Source organism: Lissotriton vulgaris, chromosome 9 (assembly GCF_964263255.1).
Source record: "Lissotriton vulgaris chromosome 9, aLisVul1.2, whole genome shotgun sequence".
Lineage (NCBI taxonomy): Eukaryota > Metazoa > Chordata > Amphibia > Caudata > Salamandridae > Lissotriton > Lissotriton vulgaris.
Window position 1 is genome coordinate 665569652 of NC_141697.1, and position 26640 is coordinate 665596291.

General features: G+C 47.6%; 1 protein-coding gene across 6 annotated transcripts in view; it reads left to right on the forward strand.

The window, feature by feature from the left end:
* PPP1R13L (protein phosphatase 1 regulatory subunit 13 like) overlaps positions 1-26640 on the forward strand; it is a 753157-nt gene that overhangs the window by 422038 nt on the left and 304479 nt on the right. For 2 of the 6 annotated variants that reach the window (XM_086938371.1, XM_086938372.1), the window contains exon 1: positions 13710-13991. The exons of the other annotated variants lie outside the window; for them this stretch is intronic. In XM_086938371.1, the coding sequence (XP_086794497.1) occupies positions 13894-13991 (98 nt within the window). In that variant the 5' untranslated portion in view covers positions 13710-13893. Of the gene's footprint in view, positions 1-13709; positions 13992-26640 lie in introns of those variants that run through there. 6 annotated transcript variants of the gene reach the window in all.

A 26640-nucleotide genomic window follows, 5' to 3' on the forward strand; every position in this document is an offset into this window, starting at 1 on the left:
ATTCCTGTGGGAAGCTGATGAGTTTCAGAGTGATTATCAAATTGAATAGCAGTAATTTTATTTAAAATGGATGCAGAAATGAAAGTATAGTCCAGCACTGCTAGCCTTGTGTTCAAAATGTGTGTGTAGAATATAAGCTGAATTTCGGGGAACCTGCCAGCTAAAGTGTGGAAACCCATACTTTCTATGATCAGAAACAAACATTCTCAGCAGTGTATCTCGAACCACTTTCCAAGACGACACCCGAGGAGACCACACGAAAGATAAATCTAGCGAAGGTGAACACTTACATCACCCGTGCGGATGCGTATTTGACATCCCTTTACGCTAGAATATATTCATCTCTCAAAATTTCGATCAATCTACCACAAAACAAAAGGATAGCTGCCATCCTAGCATCTGGAGACTGGTGCAATCACAGTAGCTGAAGAAATTTGACCCAACTGATAAAAATTCAGAATATTAAATTACATCTCATCCATTCGCCCTGAAGAAGTCCTTCGGACGAAACGCGTTGGCTACTTTGTGAAGATTGAAAATAAAGAAAGAAAAGAATATATAATGGCTTACTGATATATTTTTTGACCTCTCTGATATTACTCACTGTACATTATATGGTGTGCCGAACTATTTCTTTGAATAGTGTATCTCCCCTTTGAGCCCTAATGGCCTAGGACGGAATCGCCCTCCCAAGCGTCGAATATATTATTGCGGCGTTCTCAAAGTGGGTTAAATGTCAGATTTAGATAGACATCGCTCCTAATAATCAGATGGATAACGGACTGTTCTTGCATACATTGCATCTGCTTACCTAGTCCTCCGCCGCATTCCAGTCACTTGTGGTCCACCGCAGCTTGAAGTGCTGTTTGTTTGGAGGAAGTGTAGGGTGACGGTTGCGGTTGCGCTCCTACTTCCGGTGGCACAGGCCACGCCGCCATCTTGGGTAGCGCTCTAGTTTCTGCCGCGACTGCCATAAAAACAGCTGATGGAGCCGACGCGCAGCTTAGAGAAGAGCAGCTAACACAGAGCTCTTCATTACGGGCTTTTTAATACTTTTTTAATACTTTTAACCATTGCACTTTGTTGTTTGCTTACTGAGGGGATTTTGAGAGGCTGCCTGATAGATTGTTACAGCTGTGGGGCACTCGGACTGTTCTTGCATACATCGCGTCTGCTTACCTAGTCCTCCGCTGCATTCCAGTCACTTCTCTCCGGTCCACCACAGCTCGAAGTGCTGTTTCTGTGGAGGGAGTGGAGGGTGACGGTTGGTTGCGGTCGCGCTCCTACTTCCGATGGCACAGGCCACGCCGCCATCTTGGGTAGCGCTCTAGTTTCTGCTGCGGCTGCCATAAAAACAGCCGATGGAGCTGACGCGCAGCGGACGCGCGCAGCTGGCGGGCCAAAGGCAAGCCCGTCTTCGCCAAAGGCACCCGGCCCGGGTACTTACCTATGAGTCTGAGACACTATGGGCACTCAAGGCGGGAAGCTGCGTGTTAGAGGAAAATATGCAAACAAAGTTTTGAGTTGAATCCTTACTGAAGACCAGCAACACTGAGGGGGAGGGGGCCCAGAGGACTCAGGGGCAGCCCCGAGCCCCTATGGGAAATGGTCTGAAGGTAGCTGTTCTTAATACTCGCTCCTTGCAGAAACATCATCTTGAAGTGTTTTCCCTACTACAAGAGGGGAAGATTGATGTTCTTGCACTCACAGAAACCTGGCTGGGGGATACTTCCTCCCCAGACATTGTGGCAGCCCTGCCAATGGACTTCAACACGGTCTGGCACAATAGGCCAGAGGAATCCAGAGGAGGGGGAGTAGTGTCCTGTTCAAAAAGAGCCTTATGGTCACTAAAATACTTGCAGAAAATTGTGATAGTGCAGACGTTTTGTCGATAAAAATTTCCTTGAAATCCTCCTGCCTTATACTGATGGTAGCGTATGGCCCCCCTAGATCCACCACTGACTTTAATGATGGCTTTCTGGAGCTTATGACTGACCTATGTTCCAGATATAAACACCTCTTAGTAGTGGGGGATTTTAACTATCATTGGGACACGACGCAAAGAGAGCCTGCGGAATCTTTATTTGAGTCGAACATGAGCTCTATGGATATGGTGCAACTGATGAATAGCCCTACCCACAATAAAGGGCATACTTTAGACCTAATTTGGTCTTCTCAACCACAAGCACAGATAATTGATGTCAGTCCCTGTGCCTTGTCAGACCACGCGCTGTTATGATGTTGGGTCCCTCCTGCGGCCTCGACCTCTGTGGAGGAAGGTTAGACTGCGGAAAAAAGTTGAGGCAGACTCCTAAGTCACTCAGCTCCACTATATCCCTGTCCCTGCGATGAGTGTAGATAACCTGGACCACAAAAGCGCAGCCCTTTTCTCTCGGTTACAACAGGCCATCGACTCACTGGCACCTGAACGGAAAGAAAGGGTCAGAGACAAAGGGAAAGGAGCCCCATGGTTTGACGAGACACTAAGGGGAAAAAAGCAACTCTTCCGCCAAGCTGAGAGGAGATGGAGACTTAAGTATGATCCAACAGAATAAAAAATCTATAAAGCCCTTCTTGCCACGTATAAAGCAGCTATCCTAGGTAAGAAGGCGGCATTCTATGAAGCAAGGATTATTTCGGCAGGAAACAAACAAAAAGAGTTCTTTGCAATTCTGAAGGAACTGAGTCAAAAAGGGGAAAAAATCCACACAAGCGCCCTTCTGACCTGCGATAGTTTCCAGGATTTCTTCCTTCAAAAGGTTCTGCACATTGTCTCAGAAATCACCACAAACCCCATTGATCGCAGCTCTCTGAATCATATCCGCCCTCCTTGCCCTAGCAGCCAGTTGGCTAGTTTTCCTAAGCTTGACCTTGCAACCCTGGCCGCAGTAGCTAAACAAATCAAGTCAGGCTCTCGAGTGGACCCCTGCACACCGGGCCTTTTCCAAATGGCCCTGCCGGGTCTGGAAAAGCAATATTTACAAAAAGGGGTGGTGAGGGACAGAGTCTCTGAATTAAGCAGAAAGCTCTCACCCAGTCAAGAGATCAGGGCTAGATCCAACACCGTTTTTTAGCTCACTGCACCATCCCAGTTTCAGAACCTGGCTGTATGCAAATTAGTCTGTTCCTGTCCCAGTGCATGATGGGAACAGGGAAAACCAAACTACAAAAGCCAATTCTTACACTGGGAAGGAAACAAGCTCCCGGGGACCGGTTTCTGGCATTACAGCCGTCTTCGGCCCGGTTTGCTTGAATCCTGATGGTGCAATGAGCAAGGGTCTCACATCTGAGAATACCCTTCCACGCTTAGGGTGGACAAAAATATTTACAAAAAGGGGTGGTGAGGGACAGAGTCTCTGAATTAAGCAGAAAGCTCTCACCCAGTCAAGAGATCAGGGCTAGATCCAACACCGTTTTTTAGCTCACTGCACCATCCCAGTTTCAGAACCTGGCTGTATGCAAATTAGTCTGTTCCTGTCCCAGTGCATGATGGGAACAGGGCAAACCAAACTACAAAAGCCAATTCTTACACTGGGAAGGAAACAAGCTCCCGGGGACCGGTTTCTGGCATTACAGCCGTCTTCGGCCCGGTTTGCTTGAATCCTGATGGTGCAATGAGCAAGGGTCTCACATCTGAGAATACCCTTCCACGCTTAGGGTGGACAAAAATATTTACAAAAAGGGGTGGTGAGGGACAGAGTCTCTGAATTAAGCAGAAAGCTCTCACCCAGTCAAGAGATCAGGGCTAGATCCAACACCGTTTTTTAGCTCACTGCACCATCCCAGTTTCAGAACCTGGCTGTATGCAAATTAGTCTGTTCCTGTCCCAGTGCATGATGGGAACAGGGCAAACCAAACTACAAAAGCCAATTCTTACACTGGGAAGGAAACAAGCTCCCGGGGTCTGGAAAAGCAGGCCCTGGGATTACTCAATGAGTCTTTAGACCTGGGATATCTACCAGTCAATCTGAAGGAAGCAAGGGTCACTCCCCTATTGAAAAAACCAGGGGCAGATACGACAGTCTTAAACAAGCATTAGAAATGCAATAGGTCTCGCAGCATTAGAGTTAGTGCTTTTAGAATTGTTTATGGGTTTTTTTGTAAATCTTTAGCATGAGGTTGAGGGTGAGTGAGGGTGAGTGAGGGTGAGGGGTTGAGGGTGAGTGAGGGTGAGGCTGAGGGGTTGAGGGTGAGGGTGAGTGAGGGTGAGTGAGGGGTTGAGGGTGAGTGAGGGTGAGTGAGGGTGAGGGTGAGTGAGGGTGAGGGGTTGAGGGTGAGGGGTTGAGGGTGAGGGTGAGTGAGGGTGAGTGAGGGTGAGGGGTTGAGGGTGAGGTGTTGAGGGTGAGTGAGGGTGAGGGTGAGGGTGAGTGAGGGTGAGGGTGAGGGTGAGTGAGGGGTTTTGGGTGAGTGAGGGGGAGTAGTTGAGGCTGAGTGAGGGTGAGTCAGAGTGAGGGTGAGTGAGGGGTTGAAGGTGAGGGGTTGAGGGTGAGTGAGGGTGAGGGGTTGAGGGTGAGTGAGGGTGAGTGAGGGTGAGGAGTTGAGGGTGAGTGAGGGTGAGGGGTTGAGGGTGAGTGAGGATGAGTGAGAGTGAGGGTGAGTGAGGGTGAGTGAGGGGGAGTAGTTGAGGCTGAGTGAGGGTGAGTCAGAGTGAGGGTGAGGGGTTGAGGGTGAGTGAGGGTGAGTGAGGGTGAGGGGTTGAGGGTGAGTGAGGATGAGTGAGAGTGAGGGTGAGTGAGGGTGAGTGAGGGGTTGAGGGTGAGGGGTTGAGGGTGAGTGAGGGGTTGAGGGTGAGTGAGGGGTTGAGGGTGAGTGAGGGGTTGAGGGGGAGGGGTCGAGGGTGAGTGAGGGTGAGGCTGAGGGTGAGGGTGAGGGTGAGTGAGGGTGGGTGAGGGGTTGAGGGTGAGGGGTTGAGGGTGAGGGGTTGAGGGTGAGGGGTTGAGGGTGGGTGAGGGGTTGAGGGTGAGGGGTTGAGGGTGAGTGAGGGTGAGGGTGAGTGAGGGTGAGTGAGGGTGAGTGAGGGTGGGTGAGTGTGAGTGTGAGTGAGGGTGAGTGTGGGTGAGTGTGGGTGAGTGGGTGAGGGGTTGAGGGTGAGTGAGGGTGAGGGGTTGAGGGTGAGTGAGGGTGAGGGGTTGAGGGTGAGTGAGGGTGAGGGGTTGAGGGTGAATGAGGGTGAGGGAGGGTGAGGGGTTGAGGGTGAGGGGTTGAGGGTGAGTGGGGGTGAAGGTGAGTGAGGGTGAGGGTGAGTGAGGGTGGGTGAGTGTGAGTGAGGGTGAGTGTGTGTGTGGAGCGATATGAATTAAGGGACTAACTGCTTGCCCGCATAAACATGTGTATATTGCTCAGTGTTCACACCTTCCAAAATGTGCGTTCACTTCGACACTATCACTTCATTCCATATTCCTCATGAAAAGTTGCATACAGAAAGGAAATAACTAATGTGTAGAAAGATGGTGTTCCTTTGCCATATTAGTAGGAATAAATAGGACTTACTGCTGTGACCATTTGTTTGTATGTAAGTACACTCTTGCAATTCAGACAACAGGGCCTAGAATAAGGAGGCCCAGTAACCAGGGTGCAGCACGGTCCTCCTCGCACCCGAGGGCGTGTGAAGGACGTGCACCCCTCACCCTCGAGCCTCGATGGATCTGTCCCGCTCAGACTCCCTCAGCATAGGCCCGGGCTCCCATGGCTCTGTCAGATGCGTTGTACATTCTAGGAATATCTCAGCCAGAGGGCTGGAGCGACCGACGGACGGAAGCTGCGTGCACGAAGCGCGTCACTGATGCTTATATATCATATACGAACAGTAGCGTCTCTGTTGAGATAGGAAACCATTAATAACGGATCGGTTATGTGCACTTATCTAGACAGTGTGTACACACAACCCATGATAGACGGGGACAGCTGACAGACATCTCTTTGTGTTGCTTCACTGTCTTTATGCATTTATGCTGCATTTAGGTTTGAAGACTCCTATATTTGATCACACTCAGTACATTTTGATTTATTTTAAGGGCGAAACGTACATTACGTGACGGCTGATGTATGAACGTAAACAGTGGCAATTGTGGGAGAGGCGGGTGTGAACTTGCGTGGTGTGTGTCTGTATACGTGTGCTTGTCTGGTAGGGGCATGGTACAGAAATGTAAGAATGTGTGTGTGTAAGCGTGCGTGTCTGAGTGTGTATCTAAGTGCGTGTTTATATCTGTGTTTGAGCGTGTGAGGGCAATGTGTGTACGTCTGTGTTTTTGTGTGAGTGCATGTGTGTTTGTTAATAAGATCATCTGCGTTTGCGTGATTGTGTATCGATATATGTGTGTGTCAGTGTGAGGATGTTTGTGCGTATCTGCGTGTCGTAGAGGGTAGGTGTATGTATTCGTGTGTGAGTGTGTCTTTGGGTGTGTGTCTGGGTACTTGTTTGTTTATTTGTGTCTTTGGGGGCGTGATTTGCTATATATGTGTGTATTCGTTTTTGTGTATATCTGAGTGTGTGCCGGTGTATATGTTTGTGTAATATGTACGTTAGCTTGATTGTGTATTAGTGTGTGAGAGAGAGAATGTCAGCGTTGTTCAAATAATAACACTGTTTTGCAGGTTACTCTGTCATTGATTCAAAATTTCAGACCGGTTTCTAGAGCCATACGCACGCTGTAATTATGGTGTACATTGCAACTGCATAGGATTCAAAATTGAGGACCATTTCGACACTAAACAGTTTTTGAGGTATTTGCAGCGTTTACAAATGTACTGAGTAGGTGTACAACGTCTGTCATTGCCAGTGGGGTGTACATGTCAAGATGAAATTTGCATATTGTACATTGCTCATTGGTGAGCCTATTTAGTGCGGTTGTGTAGATTTGCCGGCGGTTAGAGTGCGCAGGGCCGCCTGCAGCGGGGAGTGAAGCCAGCAGGCGTGTGAGGCGGCCGGGGAGCCGGGGAGGAGTGCGGGAACAGACGGGAGGAGAGTGGGAGGAGAGTAGGAGAAGTAGGGGAGGCGAAGCCTTCAACAACAGGAAAACAAAAGGGGAACAGCGATACGAGGCAGACATCAGCAGTATTCAAATTATCGGACGTCTGCTCAATCTATACCCCAGACCCCGGGTTTACATGGGTAAATCCACGCAAACTGTATAGTACCTCATCGGGTAACACGCATCTCTGTCAGCGCTGCCGCGTGGGAGTTTCTTTTTGCGTGCATAACAATCAGGAGATTCCAAGCAGCATGCCAGTGTGTCGGAGTGCCAAAGGAGCGCTGTGTTCCGGACGGGGTGCATGCATGACGTCAAAGCGCACAGCCATTTTGAAAGCAAAAGTTTGCAGTATTTAATGCAGCGCACTGGAACAGTGATGTGCACACTTATTTGCATATTGTTTTAGCTGAACGTCTGAGTCAGTGACGTGAACACTATCTACGTTCACTACTTTGCGGGTTATCCGGTCAGTGACTAGTACACTTTCTTACCCGTTTTATCAGTAACACACTTTTTGTAGCTTACTAGTGTTGGGAGTAGCGTGTTAGAACAGTGGCGTGCACACTTAATTACAATTTGTTTTGATTGACGGTCTGAGATTGTGATTTGCGCTCTTCAAATAATAACACTGTTTTGCAGGTTACTCTGTCATTGATTCAAAATTTCAGACCGGTTTCTAGAGCCATACGCACGCTGTAATTATGGTGGGGTCCGGGGAGGAGGGAAGGGCCAGAGGGACTTGATGGGAGTGGTGGGGAGGAGGGGGAGGGTATAGAGAGAGAGAGGAGGAGAGACAGGACAGGGGGAAGCAGCAGAGACACGGCGGGTAAAATAAACAAATAACACGGCGGGCAGGGGAGGGGGCGGAGAGGGGAGAGGAGAAATGCGACACGGAGGGAAGGGGAGGGGGCGGAGCGGGGAGGGGGCGGAGAGGGGAGAGGTGCGACACGGCGTTAGACGGAAGGAAGAGAGGGGAGGGGGAGGAGAAAGAGAAATGCAACACGGCGGGAGGGGGCGGAGCGGGGGAGAGGGTGTGTGTGTGTTGTTAGGAGACGGACGTGCACGCGCACGCGCTTTTAAGGTCAATGCGCATGCGCATAAGCTTAATGCGCATGCGCATTGACCTTAAAAGTCACGGGCACTGCAAGGAATCGCCACGATTCCTTGCAAGTTAGATAAAGAGTCGATGAGCCCCTATAGTCTCGCTTGCTCGATGCGCATGCGCATCGACAGGCGAGACCTAAAAACTATAGGCCCATCTCACAGCTCCCCTTTCTAGCTAAAATATTGGACCAACACGTCTTGAAATCACTCGCAAAATACCTAGACGACCACCATCTGCTCCATTCTAGACAGGCGGGCTTTAGGACACACCATAGCACAGAGCTGGTGATGGTGTCAGTCCTGGATGAGCTTAGAATTAGTGCTGACAACAAACATCCGAGTGCTCTGATTTTATTAGATCTTTCAGAGGCATTCGACACAGTCAGCTATAACATTCTGCTGAATCGTTTGTCGACTTGGGCATAAAGGGGCAAGCACTTCAATGGTTAAGATCCTTCCTGACTGACCGCACTCAGAGAGTTCAAATGGGGGAGCAGGTGTCGACCTTGAGCTCCCTGACCTGTGGAGTCCCCCAGGGTTCTGCTTTGTGTCCACTTCTCTTTAATATCTATCTGCAGCCCTTGGTGGAGGCTCTTACACGCAGAGACTGCCAGGTCTTTAACTACACTGATGACACCCAACTCCTGGTCCGACTTGATAACACCAGCCAGGCGAAAGAATCAGTGAAAATTCTGCTCAGGTTTACTGTTAACTGGATGGCAGCCAATTCTTTGAAAGTCAACCTGGATAAAACTAAGGTGCTGATTATTCCAGCTCAAAATAGCCGTTGGTGTGACCTCTTTTGGCCTTCAGAATTAGGTGTGGCGCCAATCCCAATGCCAGTAGTAAAAAGCCAGGGCCTGAAAATTGACTCGGATCTGTCTATGTCCTGCCAGGTGTCTTCGGATGTAGGCATCTGCAAGGACTTACTTAGGAAACTACGGAGGCTTGTCCCTCTCCTCTCTACCTCTGCTTTACAATCAATTGTTTCCGCCACAGTCATTTCTCGGCTGGACTATGGGAATGCCCTTTATCTGGGTATCCCACAGAAGCTTTTGAGGAGACTGCAGGTTGTACAAAACGATGTAGCCAGGCTCATTTTTAGTCTCCCTAGGAGAACGCGAGCCACGCCCCTACTACACAAATTGCACTGGCTGCCTATTGAACAGCGCGTGCAATTCAAGAGCCTGTGTATAGTCCACAAGGCCTAGTACATGAATGCACCAAAATACATAAAGATAGAGTGCAAAAGTACGTTCCCAGCTGGGCGCTACGCTCTTCTGAGGCCTGCAGGCTAGCCTCCTCCAGGTACAAACTCAAGACTAAAGGGGGCAGAGCGTTCTCGGTCCTCCTTCCGCGGATCTGGAATGATCTACCGGAGAACCTGCGCAAGGAATCGGCCCTGCTCCCCTTTAGAAAGCTTCTAAAGACCCACCTGTTTAGAGCGACATTGACATCTGTCTAAGCTCCACCCTTGCAGCTACGCAGTGACTTGCTCTTTCTCTGAAGCGCTTAGAGACCAGTGGCGATTTGCGCTATATAAAAATTAAGTAACATAACATAACATGGGTGAGCAATAGTTCTGTCAAATAGTTTTCTATCTTATTGACATTTTTAGACTTTTCTTTTGCAGTAGGGCTGACATATACATTTGACTAAAGGATAGGGCCTGAATGAGATCCAAAATTTCAATTGTCAATACTAATGGTTAATAAATTGAGGAATATTTTATTTTAACAAACTTTCTGATTAACACATATATAAGAAGATCGACCTTTGCATGCCTTTTATTTTTCGTTGATTCCACAAGTACACATGATTCTGAATTAGCCCTCTATTGGTAGTTTTTGTTCTATGTTTCTTGAATGCAGATAATGTTATGAAGGTTAAGAAGGCATTGCTTCACAAACTGAACAGATTTTTCTCATTCCAGTCACATTCCAAGACAGAGTAGTTACTTGCCTTTTAGGTTCTTTGTTCCAAGTGCGTTGGGGGATGCAATGAACTAGTGCAGTCACTTTCTCGAGATATCACAGTTGCGATCCAGCCACAGTCATCTCTTTGAGCTTTGCTGGAGTATTCAATGCACAACGTCTTCCTTGCAAATTTGACCATGAAATTGTAAGTGGAGTGATGGTGGTGGATTGAGAAAGCTGATCTGAGTAAACAGCATTTTTTTGCATTTATGATTTGGGGTAGGATGTTAACTTTGGCAGTGCTTGGTACCAAGATGCACTTTCCTAGTTTTGTAGAAAGATGTGTTGAGTAGAGAGCCTTGGTGGGTTGTCACCAGGATTCCCCTTTCTTCAAAGATATTCTTCTGGAGTATTAAGCTAGCTGCTTCTTCCGTTGTCAGTAACCACCATGGCTTCTGGTTTTTTTTTAAGCAGATGAAATTGTATTGTTGCACTATTGGCGATATTGCCTCTATTCGAAATGTGTGTTGCCTTTGGAAATGGATTTTGGAAGGAAGATTGTTATCAATTTGGGATTTCTGCCAGTATTCATTAAAGCAGAATCTATGGTGCTGCTTCCTGCTAAATTAGAAGTTGCGGCCCTTTCATTTTAACGTAGATGCTGATTTATCTCCAGAATTATATTTTCATTGTTGGCTGTGATAAAGGATGACTCATTACCACACATCTGGTTGTTATCAGTGGTTATTGAGTGCTTGTTGAAAGATCTGCTGTCTCCAGGGAAAGAAGTAGCTGATTCTTTTGTGAGGGATTGATGATTACAAGTGGGTTCCATTAGTTCTCTCTGCCCTTTCGCTTCAGGAGAAGTGACCATGTGTCTTTGTAATTGTGGAAAAAGTTTCTTCTGCTACTTGGGTGGGCTTTCACTCTTTGAGAATGATAGAAGGTTCTGTTTTTTGTGCTGTAGTCATCAATGGTTTAAATATCGGAAAGAATTTTGCTAAATCTGCGTTTTGTCTATTCGTTTGTTCTGCCGCCTTTGTTTCAATTTCTTAATCTTTCTTTTGCATTTGGACTCAGTAGGAGGGTTCATCTTCTCGAGCAACGATGGAAAATGTGTATTGATTTGCTCCTTTTCGTCATTGCTACCAATTATATTGTTTGAAAGCTCAATAAAATTAGTGTTTGAGTTTAGGGATACAATGGAAGATAGAGCTGCATGGATTTCGGCACATTGAATATCAGATTACTGTTTGGACACTCAAGGGCACAACTGAAGACTTGGGTATTACGAGGTTTGTTGACAACGAAGCTTCTGTTTTTTAAGTCGTTTGTTTAGAAAAAACTTTCCAAGTGGTATTTTTCTATTGCTTTAACTTACTGAACAACATTGCTGACAATCTATGAAATAGTGGTGACTTTCTTTGAAAGGAGAAAACATAAACAATCCAGAGGTGATGTGGGGATTTACCTCTGTGTATTAGTTAATAATCCTTGAATTAATTTATTTGGATTGTCAAAGCAGAGATCGAATGCCGACATGTATTGTGCTAAGGTTTCTGATAGAGATATTTGTATATCGAATTTATTTGATTGCAATTTGTGCGCCTTGGCTGTAGCACAGAGTGTGGTGAATAGTCATCTCCAAGTCTCCTGTCCAATGTTCATTCGTGGATTTGTTTCTACGGAAAGAGTATCATGCTGGCCCATAAGTCATTTGCTACCCTTGGTCTAATTTCACTGTAATTTTCAGATTTATGAAAGACTTTTCTCATTTGTCAATAGGTGCCTCAATAAGAATGGGATTAAGATGTTTGTGCATTAAGGGTTGGTGTTCAGGATTTGTACGATGTGTATTCTCCCTGAGCCTGGAGCATTGGTGTCCTGAAGCACTTCATATTTAGTCCGAATGAGCGGAATACATTGGCTCTGATCCCCCTTGGCGGGGTTGATGATGGAGACACATTTACTGCGAATTTGTAATTCCAGTGAGACTCCCTGAGGATGGAATAGTTGTTGGTAGTCTGAAACAAGATAGTACAACTTTCATGTACAGAGTTGATTTATTTTACTCTACTGATGGCAGCAGTCGAAAGGCTTGTTGACGTTTTTTTATTTGTTTGTTCTTTATTGCTCCCTGTTTTTATGGCTCGTATACTCGAACTTAGATCCACTAAGCTATCTCCAAAGTCTGTTTATTGGTAAGCCATTATGTAGACTGAATGAGTCTTAGTCTCAGACAAAGGTCTGCTTTGATCAAAGCAAGATCCTAATGAATATTTCACCCAGGCAGCTTTGTAACTGCCTCATGCAATAAAGCATTTGCTACATGTCTGCCTTCAATAATTGCTGGCACTGCTCCTCCAAGTAAATGTTTCCATTTCCTGTACATGTAACATGAGCTATAATTTTCGGATTTTTATAATTTCTATAATTTTCTGAGCTACTGCACCTTTCAAAAAGTTCTAATGGGAATAAAATGCTATCTTTTATAAACTTTCTCCAAGTTAGCATGATGGGTAATCTGCAAGCCCCTACATTTTACGGCTATTCATTTGCGAAAAATCATCCCAAAAACCTTCAGTAAACAATGATGTACTGTAAAACCTGTCCCCTTAGCTAGGATTTTGGGCTGCAAGAACTGAGTCTGTGTTACCGAGTACTTTTAACTCTTAACCTTGCTGGTCAGGGGTTTCACTTGGGTCATTTGTGTGGTCTTTTACCACCTTCCCCTCAACCCTCTCAGGGTCTGGCGACTGTGATTCTGCCTCTTCCGGTTCTCGATGTTGGGTGGGTGACACCAATATCTTCTGGGGCGCACAAGATGGCCAGGAACTACTTCACAGTTTGCCTGTGTGTTGGAAGCTCACCTTTGGTGCCTCCTTTATCTGTGTCCCCCCCCCTTACAATTGACTTATTTGTAGGTCACCAGCCGTACTTGTCCAACCTATGTGCTCACCCAAGTTCGGCTGACATTCATGTCTCTACGTTTCTTCACCTACTTCGTCCCAGGATTTCCTTTTGGTGTGCTTTACCTGCTCCTTCCTCCCTTCCCTGCTAGTTTCTGGGCCTACGCAAGTTCCAATTTGATGTCCCACGTGCCCCTTCGCCGGACTTGTCCTGGAACCTCTACCCAGTCAAATCCACAGCTGTGCAGAGCCAGCTACATCGGCTCGGCTTACGCATTTTACTTACTGTAAGGGTGAGAACCCAACCTGCTGTGCGTGCCACTCTCTTATGATGTCAGTAATAGCAATCATGCCCTCCTTCACATGTACTGCAGACTGGCTTCCTATTTTCTTTCACGTATCTTACTGTGATTATGTTAAGCTCTAAACGGAATTTAGTTCGTGCCTCCTTGGCCTTGTTCCCCATCATTTTGTACCAATCATTTCCTGTATATGTGATTTGTTGAGTGACACGCTATGTACTGCCACGAGTTCCATGTGTACTTGACCAAACACACTGCATTGGCTCGAGGTTATAGCGTGTTTAATGTAGATGGAATGTAGGAATGTTGTGATGTAGTTTGGGCGCTGGTATTGCATGCAGTGTTTGCTTCCTGAGAACTCCTTTTCTCCTGGAACTAGCACCTATAAATGCCTATGGTAGGTGTTGGCTGATGGCACGGCTCCAGAAAGAGCTAGGCTCCCTTTCTTCACTCGTCTCTGCTGCAGATGAGATTTCCGCAGGGAATTATTCAACGCACTAACCTGTCATTATTCACGAGCTGCTGAGGACTCCACCCAGTGCTTCAAGCTCATTAGAGAGCACGTCTTATTCTGCAGTGGGGAATTTATGGTGTGAGGGTGAAAGAAGCAGGAGCAGTTCGAATTACCCTTTTACACTTTGTAGAGCTGTGGATTCTCATCTTGCGGAACTGAAAAGTGAGGTGCCCTACCATGGTGCAAACCTTCACAGGATCAGGGGGGCCCAAGCTGTCTCGTTATGGGAGCATACATTCACTGGTGATGCCAAACCACATGCGGACTACAGTCTGGTAAGTGAAAGGGAGTGTTCTGTTGAGTGGTTAAGAAGAGGGTGCCTATTCAAGGTGTATGAAGGCCTTATTTACAGACTTGGTTTGTGATCAATAGGAGAACATGCCTGTGGAAAGGCTGCTGAACAGACTTTCCCTTTTCAGCTTTTTGCTTGTGTTTCTGTTTCATCACCAGTTCATGAGTTTAAATCTGCTTTGCTGTCTGATGAGGGTAATGCTATGTTGGCTGGATGATTGGGATCACAAACTAGAGCGAAGGACCAGATAAAATGCTGCTTAGGAGGATCCACACATGAAGCCTTTGATTGTACTGCAACGTTAGTGTATAAAGCACCATAACTGGAAGTGCAAAGGAGATCACAGATCTGAACTGTGATTTCTCCTTCTAATTCATGGATGGCATCTGACCCAGTAGTGCAAAATTAGTGTGCGCAGAGGGTCAGTGCTAATTATCAGTGTTGCAGTCCTGTTCGTTGTACATATGGTGCATAAAAGGAAGAGCAATAGGTGGCAGAGTACTAAAAATGCACTGCAATGCGTGGGCTCCCAGTGTGCATACATGGTAGTGAATGTTACAAAATGTGTTCTTTTTTATGTTTTTGTTGGGTTGGTGCCCAGATAACGCTCTCAGAATGACTAGGTGGTATTGTTATGAGTCCTTGGGTAAGAATTCACATACATCAACAGTAACTTACTGTTATTCTCTTGTGGAACACTGTTTTAAATTCATGAGATGATGCAATGAACCTCAAAAAGAGTGCCTTCTTTTATATGTTGTGTGTCAATGCCCAAACCAGGTATTTAATTTCCACTGTTTCCTAATGCTGTTCCATAAAGGTGCGTCAAAACTTCAGACAACACTTCTAATGCAAAACGAGGAAATATAAACATATGCATGTATAGAAAGGTTGTAAAACGGATAGTACTATTTATAAAATGCATATATATTGAGTAAGAAGTGGTAAAATGAAGTATAACTGTATATATGTTTTGAATCCAGTAAATCTTGCACTCCCTCCTAATTGCTTACCTTCCTTACAGTGCACATTTCCTCCCAGTATCCGTGCTGCATGCACTCCTGCAGACTCCCAGTCACCAAAGCCTACTGGGATCCATCCACTATTCTGGGTTTAATGTGATAGTGTTTTTGCCTTGGACACATGGTTATGGAATTCTAAGAGCTCCTCAGTCTTTATGAGCTCTACTGAGAAGTACCATTGTGCCAGGGATGCCTTCAGAATGCCAATAAATGTTACCATGCATCCAGGACAACCATTCTATAATAAGTGGGTACTATTATGCCATTGATCCTCACAAGATGTCAAGAATGGTTACCATTTGGTCACTAGCATTATGCCTGAGATAGGTACCATCATACAATGGACGCCCATAATATGCCATGAATTAACATAACTAAGCCCAAGAGTGGCACCATCACACTATAGACACCCACAGTGTGCCAAGAATGTCCCCCATTCTGCCAGAATCCGCATGAATTTCCACAGTATCAGGGAACCTCCTCACTCCCAATCAACCCTGAGCCCTCCTCTCACACCTGCCCAGGCCCCTTAAGCATTTGTTGGGTGAACCCCAAAACATTTACCTCTATTTTGTGAGCTGCAGTTTCCCTGTGCCCAAGATTTCAGTGAACCAAGGACCAGGAGGCGGTAAGAAGACAGCCTTCGTGCTGTCACTTTACTGAAGTTTAAAAGTGATTTTCCTCTTCCAGTGAATGCATCCCTTTCACCTGTTTTGCTTGTGGCTGTTAGTTTACAAATTGAAATTTTCACCTGCCTGTGATTGGTATAATTTCTCACCTATTTTGTTTAAAAATCTGAGGTTTTACTTGCCAGTGACTCTCATTTTACCTGTTGCATTGTAGGCTTTGCAGTCCAAAATCTGATTTATTTGCAAAATTGCCAGGGACTACCTGATTTCCCTCCTAGTTTCTACCTTGATCTGTGCTCAGACCAGTGTGTTAAGCAATCCACCCAGAGCTTCCATTTTGTCATAGCAAGTGAATGAAACCAGATTAACTCCCCCCCTTAGAAACAGATATTGTACATCAGAGACAGAACAGATTGAGCTTTGAGACTGCAGTCATCTGCTATCAGTTGTTTAAACTGTGTTTGGAAGGGGATTGTAAAATTCATTTTTTTGGATAGGCAACTGAGTTGTTTTCAATCAATCCATTTGTAAAGCGCGCTACATACCCATGAGGGTCTCAAGGCGCTGGGGGTGGGGGAGGCTGCTACCGATCGAAGAGCCAGGTCTTGAGAAGTCTTCTGAAGGCCAGTAGGTCCTGGGTCTGTCGTAGGCCGGTAAGGAGAGTGTTCCAGGTCTTGGCGGCGAGGTAGGAAAAGGATCTACCGCCGGCGGCGGTTTTCCGGACGCGTGGAACTTTGGCGAGGTTGGCCGAGCGGAGGTTGCGGGTGGGGGTGTAGAAGCTGAGTCAGTCGTTGAGGTATGCTGGTCCGGCGTTGTGTAGGGCCTTGTGTGCGTGGATGATGAGTTTGAAGGTGATCCTGTTGTTGACGGGGAGCCATTGCAGGCCTCTCAGGTGGGGTGTGATGTGGCTGCATCGGGGGACGTTGAGAATCAGTTGTGCCGAGGCGTTCTGGATGCGTTGCAGCCGTCTCAGGAGCTTGGTTGTAATTCCTGCATAGAGGGCGTTCCGTAGTCCAGTCTGCTGGTGACTAGGGCCTGGGTGATGGCTTTTCTCATGTCGGAGGGGATCCATTTGAAGATCCTGCGGAGCATTCGGAGGGTGTGGAAGCAGGAAGCGTAGTCGGCGTTGACCTGCTTGATCATGGAGAGGGCGGAGTCAAGGATGACCCCCAAGTTGGTTGCATGGTCGGTGGGTTCTGGGGCTGTCCCCAGCAATGTTGGCCACCAGGAGTCGTCCCAGGCTGATGGGGTGGGGCCGAGAATGAGGACCTCCGTCTTGTCTGAGTTCAGCTTCAGCCTGCTGTCTTTCATCCATTCAGCGACGGCCTTCATTCCTCTGTGGAGGTTGGCTTTGGCGATGTGGGGGTCTTCGGTGAGGGATATGATCAGCTGGGTGTTGTCGTAGGATATGATGTTGAGGCTGTGTTGTCGTGCGACGTGGGCGAGTGGTGCCATGTAGATATTGAACAACGTCGGGCTGAGGGAGGATCCCTGTGGAACACCGCAGATGATCTTGGTGGTCTTGGAGCGGAAGGGTGGGAGGCGGACGCTCTGGGTTCTGTTGGAGAGGAAGGATGTGGTCCAGGCCAGGGCTTTCTCTTGGATTCCGGGGTCATGGAGGCGTGCTGTTAGGGTGCGGTGGCAGACCGTGCCAAAGTCTGCCGATAGGTCCAGAAGGATGAGGGCGGCTGTTTCTCCTTTTTCCATCGGGATCCTGATGTCGGTGGCGGCGATGATGGTGGTCTCGGTGCTGTGGTTGCTGCGAAAGCTGGACTGAGATGGGTCCAGGATGTTGTTGTCTTCGAGGTAGCGGGTCAGCTGTCTGTTGACGATCTTCTCCTTTACTTTCACCGGGAAAGGGATCAGGGAGATGAGCCGGAAGTTCCTGAGGTCGTTGGGGTCTGCCTTGGGTTTCTTCAGTAGGGCTTTGATCTCGGCATGCTTTCAGCTCTCTGGGAAGGTTGCAGTCTCAAAGGAGATGTTGATTGTTTTCCGGAGATGGGGTGCGATGGTGGTGCTGGCTTTGTTGAAAACGTAGTAAGGGCATGGGTCGGTTGGGGATCCGGAGTGGATGGAGTTCATGGTCTTGATGGTGTCTTCGTCGCTGACCATGGACCAGGCGGTCAGGCGACTGGTGCGGGTGGTGGTCGCAGGGGTGGTGGTCTCGGCGGTGGGTGTGGGGGTGGTGGTGTTGAAGCTGTTGTGGATGTCGATGATCTTGCGGTGAAAGAAGGTGGCCAGTGAGTTGCACAGGTCTTGTGATGGTGGAATGTCGTTGGTGTTGGAGCTGGGGTTGGAGAGTTCTTTCACGATGTTGAAGAGTTCTTTGCTGTTGTGTGCGTTGCTGTCTAGGCGGTCCTTGAAGGTGGTCCTCTTTGCGGTCCTGATTAGTTGGTGGTGTCTGCGGGTGGCGTTCTTGTGGGCTGTGCAGCTGTCTTGTGTTTGGTCGCGGAGCCAGCTCTTCTCCAGCTTCCGACAGGTTCGCTTGGAGATCCGGAGGTCTTCGGTGAACCATGAGGCTTTCTTGTTCGTGAGGTTGGTGGTGGTGGTCTTGAGTGGGGCGAGGGTGTTGGCGCAGTCGTTGATCCACTTTTTGAGGTTGGTGGCGGCGGTGTCGGGGTCGGAGGGGTCGGCGGGTGGTGCCAGGGCGAGGGTGGTGATCAGTTGGTCCTCTGTGATCTTGCCCCAGCAGTGGCCTGGCATCTGTTGGGTGCGATGGTGTGTGGCGGGTTTCCTGAAGGTAAAGTGGACGCATCTGTGGTCTGTCCAGTGGGGTTCGGTGGTGTGGTTGAAGGAAATGTGGGGACTTGCGAAGAAGATTGGGTTCAGTGTGTGTCCGGCGGCGTGGGTGGGTGTCATCACAAGCTGTTTGAGTCCGAGGTTGGCGAGGTTGTCGATCAGGGCGGTGGATTTGGCGTCATTGTTGTTCTCAAGGTGAAAGTTCAGGTCCCCCAGGAGGATGTAGTCTATGGAGGCGAGGGCATGGGTGCTGATGAGATCGGCGATGATGTCGCTGAACTGTGGTCGGGGTCCGGGTGGCCTGTAGAGGAGTGTTCCTCTTAGGGTGGTGTTGAGGTCGGTGTGGATCTGGAAGTGCATGTGCTCGGTGGTGGTGAGGGTGTCGTTTGTGTTGGTTGAGATTCTGAGGGTGTCCTTTTGAATGATGGCAATTCCACCTCCCACTCCGTTGGTGCGGTCTCTGCGGGAGATCTTGTAGCTTCCGGGATGGCTATGGCGATGTCTGGTGCCCAGGTGGTGTTCAGCCAGGTCACCGTCAGGAAGGCGACGTCGGGGTGGTTGAGTCTAGGAGGTCCCAGAGTTCGATAGCGTGTTTGCGAGCGGAGTGGGTGTTGAGGAGGATGCATCGGAGGTGGTTGGGTTCTCTGGTTGGAGGTTTGGCGGGCCGGATGCTGGTGAAGCTGCAGTTCCGGCAGGTGAAGGGTCCTTTGGTGCGCCTCGGGGAGGCTTGGTAGCAGGTGAGATCTTGTCCGGGGTTGAGTGCGTGGAGGGTGCCGGAGTCGTAGTGCAGTCTGGTGGTGTGGCGGCCTAGAGGTCCAGGGGTTCTGGAGCTGGGCGCGGTCCAGGCGCGGACGGGCTTGCCTTTGGCGCGCCAGCGTTGCGCCCGCTGCGCGCATCCACTGCGCACGTCCGCTGCGCGCTTCCGCGCGGCATCCTCCATATAAGGCGAAGTGGGAGAGAGGAGCAGCTGGGAGGTGGGAGCGGGGCGGCTAATGGGTGGCGGGATACGGGTCGCGGAAAGAACAGGGGCGGGGGAGCAGTGGCGGGAAGCAGGGACGGGAATACGGCGGTGGGGGGCAGGAGAAGGGGCGCTGGGGGTAGATACAATACAATAATGGCAGAACAGTTGGCAAAGAGGCAACAACAGGTAGAGAATGAATAGCGATCAGAGCCAGCGGCGGACTCACGGCAGTGGAGGGCAGCACGGGGGGGGGGTCACGAGCGCACAGGAGGGGCCGTGGGGGGCGACCTGGCCTGCGAGCAGGGACGAGTGTTGGAAAAACAATATTGCTAGAGGGCAATGTTTTTAGGCCCTTACCTGCAGAACTCCAGAGTGTGGATTGAGCCAATTTATCACCTAGGAGATTTTGAATTAAGGAGCTGCTTCCATCCCCTTGCCCAGCAAACACTGCCTGAGGTCACAGGCAACTTATATAGGCAGCTATTGAAAGTTACAGTTGTGCACTGACTGGTGGCTGTATACGGTTTTTCTATTGGATTAGGCTTAGTAGTATCCTCATTGGTTGAGTATTTAAGGGTGCTGATTGGTTCCTCGGTCACTGATTCTATTGACGTAGGGCTTAGTGATCTGATTGTTGGATAGGTTTAGGGTTTCTGATTGGTTCCTGGTGCTAGGTTTTCTATTGAACGGAAGGCTTAGGGTTTCCTGCTAGATTGGCTGCTGGGAACAGGTTTGGGGCAAGGGCTGGGGCTAGGCTTTCTATTGGACGTAGGGATTAGGGTTTCATGCCTGATTGGCTGCTGGGACTAGGGCTATGATTGACTATAAGAGGCTGTTGTCCAATTGCTTCTAGGGCTTAGGGCCAGTGGTGTGATTGGTTAGGGCTATGATTCCCATTGGCCGAAGGGGTCACCTTATTACTAGGGCTATTTGAGGCCAGGTTTCATGGCATCTCAGACCGGGCGTCGATGCGGAGAGCAGAGAGGACACAGGCAATTGCCTGTTTGAGACTAGTTGCTACTAGTGCCATACATGCTTCCCACTTTCATATACACCGGCACCCACCCCACCTCATCCACGACCAGAGTAACACACTCACAGTAAATGTACTCCACTCATTTACTACAAACAAACTCAATACAAAGTTCAATGTCAGCACCCACTACTAAACTCCAGAAATCAAACCTATACACCTTTCTTTCTCAGCTACCACACATTTGCTCCATAACCTACAAACAGTACACAACTCTATCCAATACCACTAACCCATCCACTCATCACTAACCCAACCCAAATCATCACCATACTTTACTATATCCCATCCAGACACACACTCCCTTCTATAATTACTCCTAACAGACCCCTTTTTGTCTCTAACAAACCTATACTCAGCCTTCCATCATTTCTCCGACCAACACCCTCCTCTTCTTTCTACCACAATAACACAACCACACAAAACTTACACTCCACTGCACCACACATATGCATCTTGCAGCAGTCATATCTAAGACAAACACTCTTAACTGTACTTCACCCCCTCCTACACACAACATACACTCTATTCACAAACACATCACCACCCCTTAACCATACAACTTCCCCTCACAAACAATACTATTCAAACAAATCCATCTCATAAAACAAATGTATCAGTACCTCGTTTTCCTACTTTGTAAAAACCAAACCCATCACCCACACCAGCACAACAAAATCTCTCATGTGCTACACCTCATAATACTTTCCTTCACAAACTATAGAAATACACACACCTTTCCGACTACACAAATGAACAAACTCCAATGCCAGGCCTTCTCTCTTCACCCACACCTAACATATATACAGCAACACAGCAACTCTTTTAACCGTCTCTGATCAATTGGACAATTTAGAACCTTACTACATGACCTACATTCTGCACCACTACCCCTAACTCATACACCTTCCACCCTAAATAGATAAAAGCAAAACAAGCAACATGCCACACCTCACAACTTCGCTTCTCTGTGTTCACTGCACAACAAGGTTACACTACGAAAACAACAAAGCTCACCAACTCACTTTCAACCACTGTCTCCACCACCTACACACACAGACCCATCAAATGCGTTCTTAGCCTGCTGTATGAGGAACACGATAAAAAAACAGCTACATGATTGCTATCCTCATAATGATAATACCAAAGCTAAGGACACACCTGATGCAAGCCCACAAACTACTGCTCACTATTTTACAAAACAAAGTCGCACTATTACCAAAGCACGTTCTCTAAACTGTCTACTAATAAATTTTTGATCGCTCTCTAAAAGCAAACATCACGTCTACGACCTTCTCACTGACCTAAAACCTGACATACTATTCATAACTGAATCATGGTTGGGTGATGATATGGCTCCACTCCTGCATGAAGCCATTCCTCTAGGCTATCAAACAATCACCTAAAATTGTATAGGCAAAGGAGGAGGTGGCCTAGCTGTTGTATCCAATCAATCAATCAGAGATAAAACAACAAATTGGAAAGCTGCAATGTGCCTGGCTCAAAACAAACACCAATCAAGACAAACTAAGCCTACAGGAAACGTAACAGATTATACAAGTCAGTTATCAAAAAAGCTGAGAAAGGGTACTATTCAGAAAGAATTCAAAATGCTAAATGTGCAAATAAAGAATGCTATAAAATTCTCAATGCATTTCGTAATCCAAATTGCCTTGAAAGGAGATCATCCCATTACTCAAGATTTCACAGACAAACTTGCAAATCATTACACAGCCAAAGCAAACACATTAGGCTCATATTTAAAACAAAGATAAAGCACTAGCACCGTCCCTTTTCCAAAACAAGAATCCAAGAATCCTCTAACCTAGCCTCTCCGTTCCTTCCAACACATTTCATACGATGAATTTATGGACCTGGCCAAAGAAAGCAGGCCTGCCGGCAGCCCCTCTGGTCCTTGTCCACTGCAAACCCTCTGCTGCCACACCAGTAAGACAAATCAGCACCAATTCCTTAACTACCTAAATATTTCCAGAAGGACTCAAAAAGACAGACATACGCCGATTACTGAAGAAAAGAAACTTGGACCCGCTGAACCCTGACAACTGCACAAATGGAACTTTCCTGGGCAGGCAGACTGATAGAAACAGCAGGATTCACCCAGATGTCAAAATTCACTGAAGGTAATGCCATACTTTCAGACCTCCAAACTGGGTTCCATACAGGAAGAGGCACAGAATCTGCCCTTGTTGCCATCTGAGATGACCTTAAGAACACAGTTGATCACAACAGGGATGCTGCACTACTTCTCTTGGACCTCTTAGCTGCCTTTGACATGGTTGACCATGGCACTCTAATACAAAGACTCTACAGAACTGTCATCCATGCCCCCCTTTCTCGTCCAAACCATACTTCACAAAAGCAGGGTTCCCTCAAGGATCTATCATCTTGTCCATGCTTTTCAACATCTACATGAAGTTATTACCAGCACTGATCAATCAATGTCACCTCATGTGCACAAATACTGTGTTGTAAACGTCTGGAGCGGAACTGGAGGAAAGAATATAAAGTCACGGAGAAAAACATCTATAAACAAAGCCTCATGATACACAAACAGTTACTTTTCAAGACAAAGAAGTAGTTCTTTGCTAACCAAATTAATTTAGCAAAAAACTCAGCCAAGGAGCTCTCCAAAACAGTAACTCGCCCAGCGAATATCTTAATGAGCCAGGGATTATGCGATGAAATCGCCAAGTTTTTCTCGGAAAAGTTGAGGCTATCTTTTCAACATTCAAAGGACCAATAACTGTCAGGACAGTGGACTCAACAGAGGGTCATAAGTCTAGTTTTGATAAGTTCGCACCACTATCTGTTATGGACACTCATAATCTTTAATGTCATCAAAATTAAGATCCCCCTATGATCCGTGTCCTGTCGCAGTGTTGAAACTGGCCCCGGAACCGATAGTGAGGACACTTACCTCACTATTTAACGCAATGTTTCTAGATGGGTATTTTCCTAAATCCTGGAAAATTGCATAAATATTACTACTGCTTAAAAAACCTAAGATGGGCCCTAAGGACCCGAACAGTTTCCGACCCATCTCAAATCTCCAACTCCCAGCTAAACTGGTCCAGAGAGAAATGAATGCACAATTGAGTACTTATCTGAAAGAAGCTCAAGCCCTGGATCCTACCCAATATGGTTTTAAGGAGGGACACATCAGAATCTGCGTGCCTAAAATCTACGGAAGAGATCAGGGCAGCTCTAGATCAGGAAGGCAAGGCCGCTATGATTATGTTGGACTTTTCCGCTGCCTTTGATACAGTCCATCATGATTTATTGATGGACCGGTTGCGGGATAGCGGCGTCCAGGGTAAAGCATGGAAACTCCTGAAGTCCTTGCTCACAGACAGATCGCAAACTGTTTCTTTAGACAAATTTTGCTCCAAACCTTTTTCTCTGCCTTGTGGAGTCCATGAGCCCCACACTCTTTAATGTGTACATCTCCTCCTTGGCCCCCCTCATCGACTCCTTCGGCTTTTGCCTCACCTCCTATGCTGAAGACACACAAATTGTGGTGTTGCTGCTTCCAGGGCAAGAAAATGGAATAGTAAACGATGTATGGAAGCAGTCGGGAGGTGGATGTCTCAAAATTGTCTGAAACTCAACTCCAGTAAAACGGAGGTGATCTTGTTTGGGAATTATCCCAGCTTTTGAAGCCTAAGCTGGTGGCTGGTTTCTATGGGTTCTCTCCCGACACCCACTAGGAAAGTGAAAAACCTGGGAGTCTTTATAGATGATAGATTCAAACAAAATGGCAAAAGAGGATTACTAATAGATGGAAAAACATTGGGGCTCTAACTAGGTTTATTTAAAAAAAATGGTTTAAAACCAATAGATCTAATAAAAACAGTGTACCAAGCCAAGACTGTTTCTACTTCTACCTATGGGGCAGCTGTTTGGGGCATGAAAGAATTTACAAAACTGCAGATTATCGGAGATAATTTCCTAAAAAGGATCCTTTCGTTACCACAGTCATGTGCCCACTACAAGTGTCACATGGAAATAGGTGCCCCTTATATAACTGATATAATTGCAATTGGCCCCTATCCTAACGTGGCAGTCAATATGGCAAAAGGAGTCCCTTGTCTCGACAAGAGAGATTTTCAAAGATGTCCTGAAACTAGATGGAAATAACATTGAAGGAGGCTGTTCTGCATTACCCCTTCTTGGAACCTTCCAACTGCAGTTCTATATCGAAAACTGACCTAAAAGCTCAACTGCTTTCAAATCGCCAGATAAAAAGGGAGATTAGAAATATTAATCTCCCAACAGTTCAATCTTACCTGGCGTGCCCCATCATAGAATTAACGAACTCAAATAGAGCATATCTAACCTTTGTTACTAATCTGCAACATAGGTATGTCTTGGTGAGATTTCATCTAAATTATAGTCCGTTAATGCTGGGTACTCCTACCAATGTTTTTGTTGTTTCTGAACTCCCATTTTGTACATGTGATAATCAATCTACGCAGGATGACATATATTTTTTGTTTTTCTGTAAATTTTATCACAGCGGGAGTGTTTTGACCGGGAGACTTGTTGGAGTGTTGCCGACCCAAGAGGTGGACTACAGGCCCCAGGAGCCCCGCTCCAACAGCACCAGAGGCGCATTAGCCCCTCCCCGCCGCCTACTTGGCTCCTCCCGGCACCCGCTGCGTGGGTGCCGCATCGCAGCGGGAGTGTTTTGACCGGGAGACTTGTTGGAGTGTTGCTGGCCCAGGAGGTGGACTACAGGCCCCAGGAGCCCCGCGCCGAGAGCACCAGAGGTGCATTAGCCCCTCACCGCCGCCTACTTAGCTCCTCGTGGCACCCGCTGCGTGGGTGCCGCATCGCAGCGGGAGTGTTTTGACCGGGAGACTTGTTGGAGTGTTGGGACGGGACGCGTGCGGGCGTACGCCGGGAAAGCCCGGGCCAAGGGCGGGCCCGTATGAGCCCGTTTGAGCCTGTTCGTGACAGGGAGAGGCAGGGCTGGGCCCCCCCCAAAGGTGCTGGATCTCAACGGTGGATGTGCTCTCTCAGTAAGTGGCCCCTAAGATTAGCACTTGTGCCCACTGTAGTAACCTCTGCCCCCAATACCGGTAACTAAACTGGCTCAGTATGACAGCACGGGAGGGAAGAGGGAGGAAAGGAGTGGGAATCTGGTACGTTGCGGGAACCCTTGATCAGTTCATAACCAGGGCCAGTTCCGTGCTTGCACATGAGATCGCCATCTCGGAACAACGTCTTTCCACGGACTCTGTGTTTTCAAAATGATCTTCCCTGGGGGGGCATAATTAATGTGCGTTCCCCGGAAAGACTTCGCCAGTCTGGCACCGCAAGGGGTCCCCAGTCGAAGTTCACATCAAACCCAGATATTAATTAGCAACAAAGAAGATCCCTTGAATCCCCCGTTAATGCCAGGAAGGACACTGCCGGAGATAACAAAGAACACGGTTACGTGCGTGGCAGACGTCCACAAAGAGACGTCTCAACCAATGGATTTTAAAGAGGGGGAGGTGGCAAAAGAAAAAGAGGAGGCACACGTGGAGGCTTACAGCAAAAGGGAAAGAAACCCAAGACCTCTAAACCAAGTAAACAGAGGGAGTTGCCACACACAGACACATCAATTATTTAAGTCTCACAAGAAACTGTGCCCATAGCAATCGCCTCCAGTACGGATGTTATTGGAATTGGTGTAGTGGTGCCGGAGGAAGTGCACTGGTAGAAAATAGGTGCCCTTAGTTCATCGTCCTTGAAGCCATTAATGGAAAGACTCAAATTAATTAAAAATAGGCGTGAGAAAATGGAGAGACTCATAATGACCACCATGGGAGGCATCTATACTACTATTATAAAGAGAGAACACAAACCTTTGAGCCAGGTAAACTCGAAAAGTACACCACCAATCAAAACACCCAAGACATCTTTGAAAACTTCAGGGCAAGCAGAAGGACATAGGCTATTAAAAAGAAAAAATATACGTTGTTTAAAAAATTTCGAAATAAAAATAAAGTAGTCCCTTGCAAGTAGCGCCGGCCGCGACGTCTGCGTGATGACATCATTTGCGTTTGCGCTCCCTGGCAACACTTCCGGAAATGGCGCTGAAGATCGCAACCTGCTGGGAGGACTGCCGCGGCCCTGCTTGCTGCTGGGCGAAGTGGCGGCCTGTGCGGGCGGGGCGCATGGAGAGTGGCGGCCTGTGCGGGCGGGGCGCCTGGAGAGTGGCGGCCTGTGCGGGCGGGGCG